Consider the following 12379-nt stretch of genomic DNA (forward strand, 5'->3'; position numbering starts at 1 on the left):
GCTTTCTGTTATTAAACAAGAACAAAATCAGGGTTGGCAGGTTTTTCTCTACCTAACATACCATGAATGTAGGAGCAGTTGCACAGCGTGGAATGGCAGTGGGGTGGGGGGAAGGAGAGAAACATGAGTTGTGTGCTTCCCAACTGAAGTTATGCACATGTTCCCCTTATGAGGGGAGCCTCATAAGGCCATTTCATCCAGGGTCGGAATTACCCAGCTGTATCACTGGTCTCGACTATACAAAACTAACCTAGATGTACAAATAGTATGACATGGAATAAGGGCAACTTTCTATGGACAACTAGTAGCTTTGGTTTATTAAATGGTGCATTATCGCACACTTCTTTCAATATCTGAGACAGGCACCTATATTTAGGTTTGGTCATGCTCATACTTATTTACATTTAATAGATTAATTATTCATTTCCTCAGCTGAAAAGCTTAATTATGTTTAATTAAAATTATTAATTAAAATTGTTTTTTAATTAATTAATTAATTAATTAATTGCCCTATTCTTTAAATGACAGTGATTTCCTTAAAGTCTCTCTCTCTCTCTCTCTCTCTCTCTCCCTTCCTCTCTCTCTGTCTCACCATATCCAGTTGTTTATTTATTTATTTATTACATTTCTATACCGCCCAATAGCCGAAACTCTCTGGGCGGTTCAGGAATAAGCAGCCAGCTCAAGTGTTCCCTCTTCTCCCTTTCCTTACTGCTCATCCTCTCCTTTGCACCTAAATATATGATTTCCTGGTTTCCTCAAACCATAGATTGTCATGATGTTCAAACCAGCAAACTGTGGTTTGAGCAATCCCTCCAAGCCAGGATTATAAATCATGGCCTGTTCTTGGTTTGTTTGAGCTTTTCGTTTGCACTCATTATTCAGTAACAGCTAGTATCTCAGAGTAAGGCCTCAGCTAAATGAGTGGGTTGGAGGGATATGACCTCGCAAATTTATGATTGCAAGATCATTGCCCTTGTCTGTACGTGGCATGTGACGTCCAGGAAAGAAAAGGAAGTCACGCCTGCCATTTTGTTTGTTTTTGTAAGGGAGACGGAGCGCACAAGCGTTTGTGCGCAAAACTGTAAGTTTTTTTCCAAAAAAATATTAATTTCTCCACTCCCCCGCCCCACCCCCATGCCCGGCTCTCGGCTCCTCACAGTTACTTGCGAGGAGTTGAGACAAACTGTGACGCCCACCCACACATTCCGCTGTCTCGGGATCATCCCGAGACTGGAAAAAGCAGGCTAGAAGTGTAGGGTGAGATCCCAGGGAAAGGGAGGGATCATCCCTCCCTGCTCTTGGGATCTCCTGTGTGTCATGATCCCTGGGATATCGCCCCGTCTAGCTATGCCCTCAGTGATAAATTCAGTGAGATCATCAGTTGCTCCCATGAACAATAGGAAATATAATTTACTAACCTTTCATTCTGAGAGAAATTTGCTGCAATTATGGCAGTTTAAGGAAGTTAAGGCTGCAATCCTACACACATTTATCTGGAAGTAAAGCCTACTGAAATTAATAAGACTTAGTTCTGAGTAGACATGTAGAGTCTCGCAACAATAATTCCCTTTTCTCAAGCGGGAAATTATATAGCAATTATTTAAGCTCAATCATATGAATGAGCTTGCTTATTTAGCAATAATTTGAATCTAGTAGTGAAATGCAAAAACAAAATGAACAAAAATTAATGAGCTCTTTGAGTCCGTATGTGTCCCTTAAGTGACCTCCAATAGTGTATGGGTGTTCTTTATTGACATATATTGAGGAAGTGTTTGATGGAGGAGGGATGCTGGCATTATCCAAAACAGCTAAAGGCCACCAGAGAAACAAATGGTGCCCATCAGATCTCATTAGCATAGACTGTTCTTTAGCATTCAAAAGACAAACAGAAGCATCTTTAAACCAAAGTTGGCCATTGCTGCGTGGTCTTGACTTATTTCTTTGATGACCCAGAGCACTGTTTGAAAGGTATTTGTTCCGCATGAGACACAATGTTTTTTCTTTGCTCCCAGGAGCCCCGGAGGCACCAACCAACATCTGCCTTATGGTAACAAGCAGCACATCACTCACTGTCACTTTCCAAGAACCTCATAGCATCAACTCAGCGGTGGTGACCAAATACAAAGGTACTGGATCTGGATCAATTTCATGACCTTTCATTGATACATCTTAAATTAAATATAGGCTTGATATCTTTTCTTCAGCCAGATGCAATTTCCTATTAAGCATAGATTGGATTGAGATATATGTAATGGGAGATCTATTTTAGAAACCTCTAGTCATTGCTCTGTCAGTTCTATAGAGCTCAGATGTGTGCTACTTCCTCAGATTCTACTACAAACGGTGAAGTCCAAAAGTCTACAAAATGTGACATGGCTCATCAATTCCTCATGGATTAACCTACAGACTTTGTACACCTCTGGCCCTACATTTATTTATTACACCTCTATCCTGCCCAATAGCCAAAGCCCCAGGTAGAAAATTTATATATCCTATGGGATAGCAAAACAAGTTGTATGTGCAAGAAATGGGGCCCCATCAGGTAAATCCTTGTTGTAGCTCTGAATGAAAGTATAGCTGTATTTCTTCTTCCTTGCCATTTCTGCTAATGTATTTCTCAACCCCTGGATTCTTCCACCATCACTTCAAAAGAATGCTTGGACTGAGATTTCTCTCTAGCACTATAGTTCTTTAGCCTTTAAGGCCCCCAGTGGCCGGGGGGGGGGGGAGAGAGAAGCATGCAATTTCCCCAAGGCTGGGGAAATTACATATTTTCTCATTCCACTCTAATGGTGGCCATGGGCCTGACTAGGCCAAATGTAAACAAAAATTCATGTATTAGAAGAAGTTATAAGAATTAACTCTCGAAGGCTTGAGAGAGACCAGGAGGGGATCTACCCTAGTATATGAAATGTTATTTTTACAGTCATTGAACGTTTTGTTTTTGAACGATTTAAAATGTAGCAGTTTTTAAAACGTTTACTTACTTTTCTCTTTCCATGGGAATGCATTCCTTTTGGCCACACTAAGAAAAGAAATCCGTTTGTTCTTTTTCCACATCTGCCAATTTCCCCTCCCACTTCCTCTTTTCTCCGAGAATCCTCCACTTACAAACGATCCAGCAAACAGCCTCCCAAAAGTGAACCTAAAAGTGGCTGCAAAAAAGAGGCTTGAAAAAAAAACGGCTCCAACTTTGGGCGCGGAAATTACATAAACATGCCCCCCAGGAATGTGATTGGCTAATTAAGAACTACAGGAAACCCATTTAATATGATGAAATCGGCCACATCATACCAAATAGAACAACTTATTTCAGAGAAGTTCAAAATAAAAACTGGAGAACAGAGAACAATAAAATGTCACAAACCGTATTTGGTCATGTGGCGAAATACTACCGAACGCACACTTTAAAACGGTAAGACATATTCTAACTTGACTAGTGTAGATCCCCTCCAGGCACAGGCCGATCCTAGCACCAGGTATGTCCGCCTGGGTCCGTGAAGGCCAGACACAGGGGTGCGTCCGCTGCCCTTGTGGGCCCAGGCAGATTTTCGATACCGTGTTAATTGTTATCTTTTTGGCACCAGGTCAAGACTTTTTTCCCCAGGTATTTAGCAATATGCGATGAGCTTAATTAATCCCAGGTCAGTTTTTAGATTCAGCTGACAGCATATAGTTGTTTTTAGATGTATGGTCTTGTATATACTATCTGTGGTGTGTTTTTATAGTTTTAAATTTTGTATATCTTTTTTAATGTTTTAATCTTAGGTAAATCGCCCAGAGAGCTTTGGCTGTGGGGCAGTATAGAAATGTAATAAAATAAATCCAATTTTATCTTAAAAGCTCCTGCTGACTAGATAAATTGCCCCACCCAAATTTTTTAGCAGCTCCCCACCCACAAACCTGTAGGCTCCTGTAATATAATGTGTGTGTTTTTCCTATGCACCTTCTCCTACTGCATGCATTTTTGTGCACACTTTTTTTAAAAAATAGACATGTGTTTGTATGCATTTTTCTGTTGTGAATTCTAAACATTCTGCGAAGTGTGGATTTCAGTGCACAAGGGAATAAATTCAAGTTCAGGAGATGCAAATTGTGTAAAAAAAAAAATTGGTCTGAACTAATTTATCACCCATCCCTACCTGTAAGTCAGCCCATCCCAAACGATAAAGCAGGAAAGGAGGCTGATGAATGAGAAATGCAGAGAACAAATTGGAACAAAGACAAGATGACTTGCCTCACCTGTACGTGCATTTTCTCCTAGTTAGTGATGCAGGAGATGTGCTTACCTACTCCATCCTAGGGACGTTTTGGCTTATGGTCACATTGTACTAGCATTAATAAAAATGAAAATTTTAGCAAAGATAAATTTTGTTTTTAGGATGCTTCCAATAAAAATTTCGGAACCAGAGTTAAAAAGTTGGCAGAATATTATAAATAGTTATTGTAATGGGTATAAGAAAGCAAGAATAAATAAAAATAGATGGTATCAGACTCAAAAAAAAGGAGGCTTAGGGCTCCCAAATATTAAACTATATTATGTAGCCAATAGGATAAGACATATAGTAGAAGCGATCTTAGGAGTAGGAGGTCTAGATTGGATGGAAGCTTCAGTTAAAACTAATATAGACCTGAATTTGGAAAATATATATTTTTAAGGAAGAGGGGAGACATGGGGGTTTAAGTATAGGTAACCCCCTTTTAAGGAATCAGAGGCATGTAGTTCTAAGAATGAGAATGATCCTGATGTAAAATTGGAACATATAACATTTTTATTCAGCCAAGCCTTTGGCATACAAGCTGGTCTGTATACTGAAGACTGGATGCTGGTTTGTTTGTTTTAATATTGTGTTTTTAATTTATTTGTTTTTATGTTCTGTTTTAATTAAGATTTTGTGTTATATCTGTATTTTATTGTTAGATACCTTTGGCAAAAAATGGGATAAAAATTAAATGAATAAATGTGGCCTTTAATTCTCTGTCATCTGTATATGTCTCTATATAATCACAATATATATAATATGAATTGATTGGCTATTGAAACAGTAACCATCTCTTCAATCAGGCCAGGTAACAGCATGGTATGGGATAGGATGTTGGGTAAGTTTGGTTATGGAGGAACATACTTGAGGGCAAAGATTGAATGAGGAGGCAGGTGTGTTGGATTAGGCACCTTCAGGTAGGGATGTGCTCACAGGAAAAACTTGAGCTTGTTGAACTTCACTTAATTCCACCTCAAAGTTTATGCCATCACCTGACCACATCTGGGGCCTTGCTAGACCAGGGGTTAGCGCGGTGCAAGGCCCGTGCTCGTCCCTGTGCATCCAGATGACACACAGGGGATCCCGGCCTCAGCCAGGCCTCGAGCCGCCCTGGCACCATGCTAACAGGAACCGCTTGTAGCACGGTTCTTCCCACAGTCCTGGCCTCAGGTCGGGCTGAGACTGGGACCGCGGGCATGTAGCCAGGTCCGCTGCTTTTCCCGGCTACCGGATTAGTAGCCTAGAAAAGCTGCGGATGGGCCACAGCGCTCCACAGGAGCGCTGCGGCCATCAGGGCTACGGTGGGGACATGGGAGGATGTGAAACAGAGGCTGGGGAGATCGGGGGGGATCGCAGCCCAGGGGACATCAGGGGGGAATTGCAGGTGGGGGAAATCGGGCAGGGGATCGGACATCGTGGGCGGGCAGCGGGCGGGGGAAGGAGAACGGGGCCAGGGGGGCTGGGCGGGGGAAGGAGAATGGGGCCGGGGGGAAGGAGAATTTAAAAAAAACACCCTACTTACCTTTCCTGCCTCCTGCCACTTTAAAAAAAAAATGGCGGCCACGATGGCTCTCCTCCAGAGCTCGTCACCACTTGCATCTGAATAAGGGCGAGATCTCACGTTATTCATAATGTGAGGTCTCCCCTCCTCTCCCCCAGATTCTCACTTAGGTCTAGCAAGGCCCCAGATTGCAATCTTTGTTTTTTCGTTTTCTTTCTGCATGAAAATTTGTGTGTATTTTCATGTGTATTTTTTCAAAAGGTACACATCAATTCTGTGCATCTTTGAAATGCACGAGTTCTTCTCCCATCGATTAAAGCATGTTTGTGTGCATTTCCCATACATTCAAATGCTGTCAAATGCTGTTGACATGAGTTGAGAGAATGACAGTTCGAATCACCAATGAAAATGGAGAATAATAATGAATGTTTGTCAATCTGTCTGTTCAAATCTAAAAATAAATGTGTTCGGGTAAGGTCTGTCACTTGTGCCAATCCTAAGAAATGATTCTTTCAAACAGTGAAAGAATGACAACTCATTAGATCTAGACAGTTGCTCACATGAGGACTCTGAAAGCGACGTGAAGCATTGTTGTGATTCTTCTTGTTGTTAAAAGGACTTTAACAACAACACAACCAAATCAAAAATACTTGGCTCAGTCTTCAGGCCTTCAGACCCAAGGGAGGAAGACCTCGCTAAGTCCTCTAGGGGGCTTTTCAGAAAGCTGAAGCATCCAGAGAGGCTGCAAAGAACTGGAGAACATGACCCAAGTTGAAAATGAAAGAACATACCAAGCCCAGAATGGGATAAAAATGGAAAAAGGACGCTCACACGAACCCCTCAGCAGCCTCCTTCCAATAAGCACTGTACCCAGAGAAATTTCTCTGAAATTCTCACCCCTCCCCACAGTTTTTGGGTGCAATTTCTTTTTGCCCCTCCCCCCAACAAATTGGGGGAGGGGGCAAATGAAATAAATAGATTAAAAAATTCAGCACAGAGCTACTAAAAAATATTATACCGAGACATATCAGAAGCAAAGTACCCCCTTCCCCACAAACTATTCCTGCTGTTTCCAAGCAGTTGTGTTGTTTCATTTTATAAATTACATTTATATCATATGTATATTTAAGGACTGCTGTACCTTTAGGGCTAAGCGAGACATTACACAGGAGATATAAAGAGCCACTGGCTCCTTCTCCCTTGGGAAAGTGCACTCAGGAGGGGGTATTTTGTATCACAGGAGGGAAGGGGATACTTAACCCTTCACCTAACAGTGTCTTTTCCACGGAGACTTTCCTCCCCCAGCTGCTGTTCTGGAGCTTCATTTACCTCATGAATATGATTAATCTAGAATACCACAGTGATGAGAGCAGATGGTGGAGGGTGGGGAAATGGACCCTTGGGCAATTCAATTTTTGCTTGGTTTTAGCAGTACATGTAAGCTATGATGAAGTTTTTGTCAAAGGTGTTATTGTACTTAGAGCTTTGAAATATTTGCATACATATTTACATAAGGCATGTCTACACCAGGGGAGGGGAGGGGGAGGATCTCGCGATATCCTCCCCCTTAGTCCACATGCGGAGTGCGACATCCTGTGAGGAAGGAGAACATCGCACCCACCATTTTTTTTTTAAAAAAAGAAAAAGACCTGTGCTCCAGTGCAAATGTGAGGTGTTGGGTTTTTTAAAAATGACCCTGCTCCCCTCCCCACCCCTGATGGGCACAGAGCCTGGTTCCCGGCTCCTCACATTTACTTGCGAGGAGCCGGGGAAAAACCAGGACATCCCACAGTCTTGGGATGATCCCGAGACCACGGGAAATACCAGGCTAAAAGCCATACTGGTTAACCCGGGGAAACAGAGGAATCAACCCTCCATGCCCCCGGGATCCCCTGAGCATCATGTGGATGCACAGGGATGATCCCGGGGCGACCCCCAGGATAAGGCATCGTCTAGACATGCCCATAGATACATCAAATGGTCTGGCAAGGAAGGGTTAAGCACTCCTTTCCCTTCTGCTACTTCACAGGCATAGTAGCAGAAGTACTTCACTTTGCAAAGGAGAAAGGGATATTTGGGCCTTGTTACTTAAGGCCCCTTATTCTCAAGATTTAATCTTTGGCTCCCCTTTGGATTCTGTTTCCTGACTTGGAGCTGAGCAGAAGCAGGGAAGAGCAGCTGGCCCAGCTCAAGTAGAAGCTATAAAAGTAAGCCAGTTCCCAGAGAGCGAGCAAACAGGAAGAGCAAACAGGAGTTTGACAGGGGGAGTGTAGGGGAAGAGGAGACCAAGGAAAGGGGAAGAAGAGAAGCCTCAAGGAAATCCAGGAGGCTGCCAATTCAAAGAGGCCGTGTCCTTGCCATGTGCTCCTGAGTGCTGAGTGAAGAGGGTCGGTGTGGAAAGTTGCTGCAGGACCTGAAGGGTGTGTGGCCTGATTGCTGATTGTACTCTGTACTCAGCAATCAGTGGCCTGATTGCTGTTGATTGTTGTTGGCCTCCCAGTGACCTCATTCTGTTTCCTGACTTGGAGCTGAGCAGAAGCAGGGAAGAGCAGCTGGCTCAGCTCAAGTAGAAGCTATAAAAGTAAGCCAGTTCCCAGAGAGAGAGCGAACAGGAAGAGCAAACAGGAGTTTGACAGGGGGAGTTCGGCAGGGGAGGTCAAGGGGGAAGCCTCTAAGAAAAAAAAACAAATAGGGGCGGGGGAAACAAAGAAAAACATAAAGAGGGGGGAAAAACCACAAAACCACACACACACAAAACCCCAACCAAAAAATCTTATCTTCCCTTAAGACATACTCATATAGTTGTGTACCTTCAGAGAGGACAGGACAAAGCAAAGGCAATTCCACTATACTCAGAAAGGAAAAAACAAAGCAGAAATAGACAGTATGGATGGAAAGGAGCCCCTAGAGGTGGTGACCTGCAAAGGGTGTGCAATGTTCGTGTTTCTGCCTGAGCTCAACATGGCGTATACCTGCAACAAGTGCAAGCTGGTGGCACTTTTGGAAGAAAAAGTGAGAGGACTTGAGCGGTGAGTGTCCACCCTCCAAAGAATAAGAGAAGATGAGGAGTTCTTAGACCGAACGGTGGAACTGCAACAGCAACAAGAAGCACACGAGATTGAAGAGCAACAGCCAGCTGAAGCAGAAGTGGAGTATGCTGAGGAGAGGAAAGCCAATGAAGAGGAAACTCTCTGGAAAAGAGTGACAGTTAGGAGCAGAAGAACTAGAAGGCATTCTGCACCGGTGGAACCATTAGAGTTAAGCAACCGCTTTCAGCTTCTGGAGGATGAGTCTGAAGGACAGTTTGCAGAGGACGAAGTACAGCAGACACCGTCCACCGAGGCAGAAGGTAGGTCAACCAAGAAAAAGAGAAGAGTAGTCATTGTGGGAGACTCCCTGCTGCATGGCATTGAAACCCAAGTATGTCGTGAAGACCCATGGACTCGCCAGGTGTGCTGTCTCCCTGGAGCACAGATTAGAGATGTGACTGAAGAGTTACCGAAGCTCATAAAGTCCACAGACACATACCCCTTTCTTCTCATCCATGTGGGAACAAATGATGTCACCAAGCAGAGCTACGAAGAAATCATTTCAGACTTTGAAACTCTGGGAAGGAAACTGAAGAACTTTGGGGCCCAGGTAGTTTTCTCATCCATCCTCCCGGTTCTTGGAAGAGGATTAGAAAGGGAAAGAAAAATACTCTGGATGAACGACTGGCTACGAAGGTGGTGCCGATGTGAGAGTTTTGGATTCTGGGACCACGGGCTACGCTACTTGGAACATGGACTGCTGGTAAGGGATGGGTTGCACCTCACAAGGGCTGGAAATAATGTGTTCGGCCACAGCATGAAGAACTTGATCAGGAGGGCTTTAAACTGAATCTTACGGGGGCAGGAGACGTAAACCTCGAGGCAACAAGGGATGAAGGCCAAGGCACCACAGTACAGAGAACAGCTCCAATAGTGCCCCAAAATAGTGTCCGCAACAATGTAGGAACAAAGACAGACTATAAAACACATGGTCTTCGATGTCTATATACTAATGCCCAGAGCATGGGAAACAAACAGAACGAACTTGAACTCTTATTACATGAAGGTAAATACAACTTGATAGGTATAACTGAAACTTGGTGGGATGACTCCCATGACTGGAATATAGCAATTGAAGGATATAACTTGTTCAAAAAGAACAGAAGAAATAGAAAGGGAGGTGGAGTTGCACTATATGTTAAAAATACCTATCCCTGCACAGAAATACAGGCGGAGCAGACTGGGAGCCCCATCTAGAGCATCTGGATTAAAGTAAATGGGGCAAGGAATAAAAAGAACATGATAATTGGAGTCTACTACTGACCACCCAATCAAGGAGAAGACGAGGACGAAACTTTTGAGAAACAAATTGCCAGTGTTTCAAGGAAGTGTGATGTAGTAGTGATGGGGGACTTCAATTACCCTGATATCTGTTGGGAGACCAATACTGCCAAAAGTGGCCCTTCCAAGAAATTCCTGACATGTGTGGGTGATAATTTTCTCCTACAGAAAGTGGAGGAAGGAACTAGAGGATCGGCAATCCTTGACTTGATATTGACCAATAGGGATGACTTAGTGGATAAAGTGGCAGTTACGGGAACTCTGGGGGAAAGTGACCACGTCATACTTGAATTCTTGATTATGAAGGAGACAAAAGTTGAGTGTAGGCATACACGTACTCTGGATTTTAGGAAAGCTGATTTTAATAAACTCAGAACTATGATAAGTAAGGTCCCATGGCAAATGAGCCTAATGAGAAAAGGAGTGCAGGATGGGTGGGAGTATTTTAAAAAGGAAATTTTAAAGGCACAGTTACAAACAATTCCAACAAGGAGAAAAGACAGAAGACAACAGAGGAAACCAATGTGGCTCCACAAAAAGCTTAGAGATGACCTGAAAACAAAAAGGGATACATCTAGGAAGTGGAAGGAAGGCCAGGCTACAAAAGAAGAGTACAGACAAGTGGCGCAGAAGTGCCGAAATGGCATCAGGAAGGCTAAAGCTCAGAATGAGCTGAGATTAGTGAGGGATGCTAAAAGCAATAAAAAGGCTTTCTTCTGATATGTGAGTAGTAAAAGACAGAGGAAAGAAATGGTGGTTCAACTGTTTAATGAGGATAGCAAATTGATAACAGATGACAAAGAAAAGGCTGAAGTGCTCAATTCCTACTTTGCCTCAGTCTTCTCCCAAAAGCGGGTCTATGACCCCCCTGGAAAAAGTGAAGCAGAAGTTGAGGGGGCAGGATTGCAGTTTGAGATTGATAAACAAATGGTCAAAGAACACCTAATTTCCTTGAATGAGTTCAAATCTTCAGGGCCCAATGAACTGCATCCTAGAGTAATGAAGGAGCTAGCGGAAGAACTCTCAGAACCTTTGTCTATTATCTTTGCAAAATCATGGAAGACGGGTGAGATGCCGGGCGACTGGAGGAGGGCTAACGTTGTCCCTAACTTCAAAAAGGGCAAAAAGGAGGAACCTGGGAAATACAAACCAGTCAGTCTGACATCCATCCCTGGGAAAATTCTGGAGCAGATTATAAAGAAGTCAATCTGTAAACACCTCGAAATCAATGCGGTGATCACTAGAAGCCAACATGGATTTGTCAAGAACAAGTCCTGTCAGACAAATTTGATCTCATTTTTTTGATAAGGTAACCTCCCTTGTGGACCGTGGGAATGCTGTGGACGTCATATATCTTGACATCAGCAAAGCTTTTGACAAAGTACCACATGACATTCTGATTAACAAACTAGCTAAAAGTGGGCTAGATGGAACAACTATTAGGTGGATCCACAGTTGGCTACAGAATCGGACTCAAAGAGTACTTATCAATGGAACCTTCTCAAACTGGGGAGAGGCAACGAGTGGGGTACCGCAGGGCTCAGTCCTGGGCCCAGTACTCTTCAACATTTTTATTAATGATTTGGACGAGGAGGTGCAGGGAACGCTGATCAAATTTGCAGATGACACAAAATTGGGTGGGATAGCTAATACCCTGGAAGAGAGAAACAAACTTCAAAGTGATCTTGATAGGCTGGAGTGCTGGGCTGAAAACAACAGGATGAAATTTAATAGGGATAAATGCCAAGTTCTACATTTAGGGAATAGAAACCAAATGCACAGTTACAAGATGGGGGACACTTGGCTCAGCAATACTACAAACGAGAAAGATCTTGGAATTGTTGTAGATTGCAAGCTGAACATGAGCCAACAGTGCGATAAGGCTGCAAGAAAGGCAAATGCTATTTTGGGCTGCATTAATAGAAGTATAGCTTCCAAATCACGTGAGGTACTGGTTCCTCTCTATTCGGCCCTGGTTAGGCCTCATCTAGAGTATTGTGTCCAGTTCTGGGCTCCACAATTCAAGAAGGATGCAGACAAGCTGGAGCGTGTTCAGAAGAGGGCAACCAGGATGATCAGAGGTCTAGAAACAAAGCCCTATGAAGAGAGATTGAAAGAACTGGGCATGTTTAGCCTGGAGAAGAGAAGATTGAGGGGAGACATGATAGCACTCTTCAAATACTTAAAAGGTTGTCACACAGAGGAGGGCCAAGATCTCTTCTCGATCCTCCCAGAGTGCAGGA

At 43.3% G+C, this 12379-nt stretch overlaps 1 protein-coding gene across 1 annotated transcript in view; it reads left to right on the forward strand.

Annotated features, from left to right (window-relative positions):
• ANKFN1 (ankyrin repeat and fibronectin type III domain containing 1) overlaps window positions 1–12379 on the forward strand; it is a 150813-nt gene that overhangs the window by 46296 nt on the left and 92138 nt on the right. Inside the window, exon 5 of the mRNA XM_063119897.1 lies at window positions 2016–2129. Within this exon, the coding sequence (XP_062975967.1) occupies window positions 2016–2129 (114 nt within the window). The remainder of the gene's footprint in view (window positions 1–2015; window positions 2130–12379) is intronic.

This window comes from Elgaria multicarinata, chromosome 3 (assembly GCF_023053635.1).
Source record: "Elgaria multicarinata webbii isolate HBS135686 ecotype San Diego chromosome 3, rElgMul1.1.pri, whole genome shotgun sequence".
NCBI classification, from domain to species: Eukaryota; Metazoa; Chordata; class Lepidosauria; order Squamata; family Anguidae; genus Elgaria; species Elgaria multicarinata.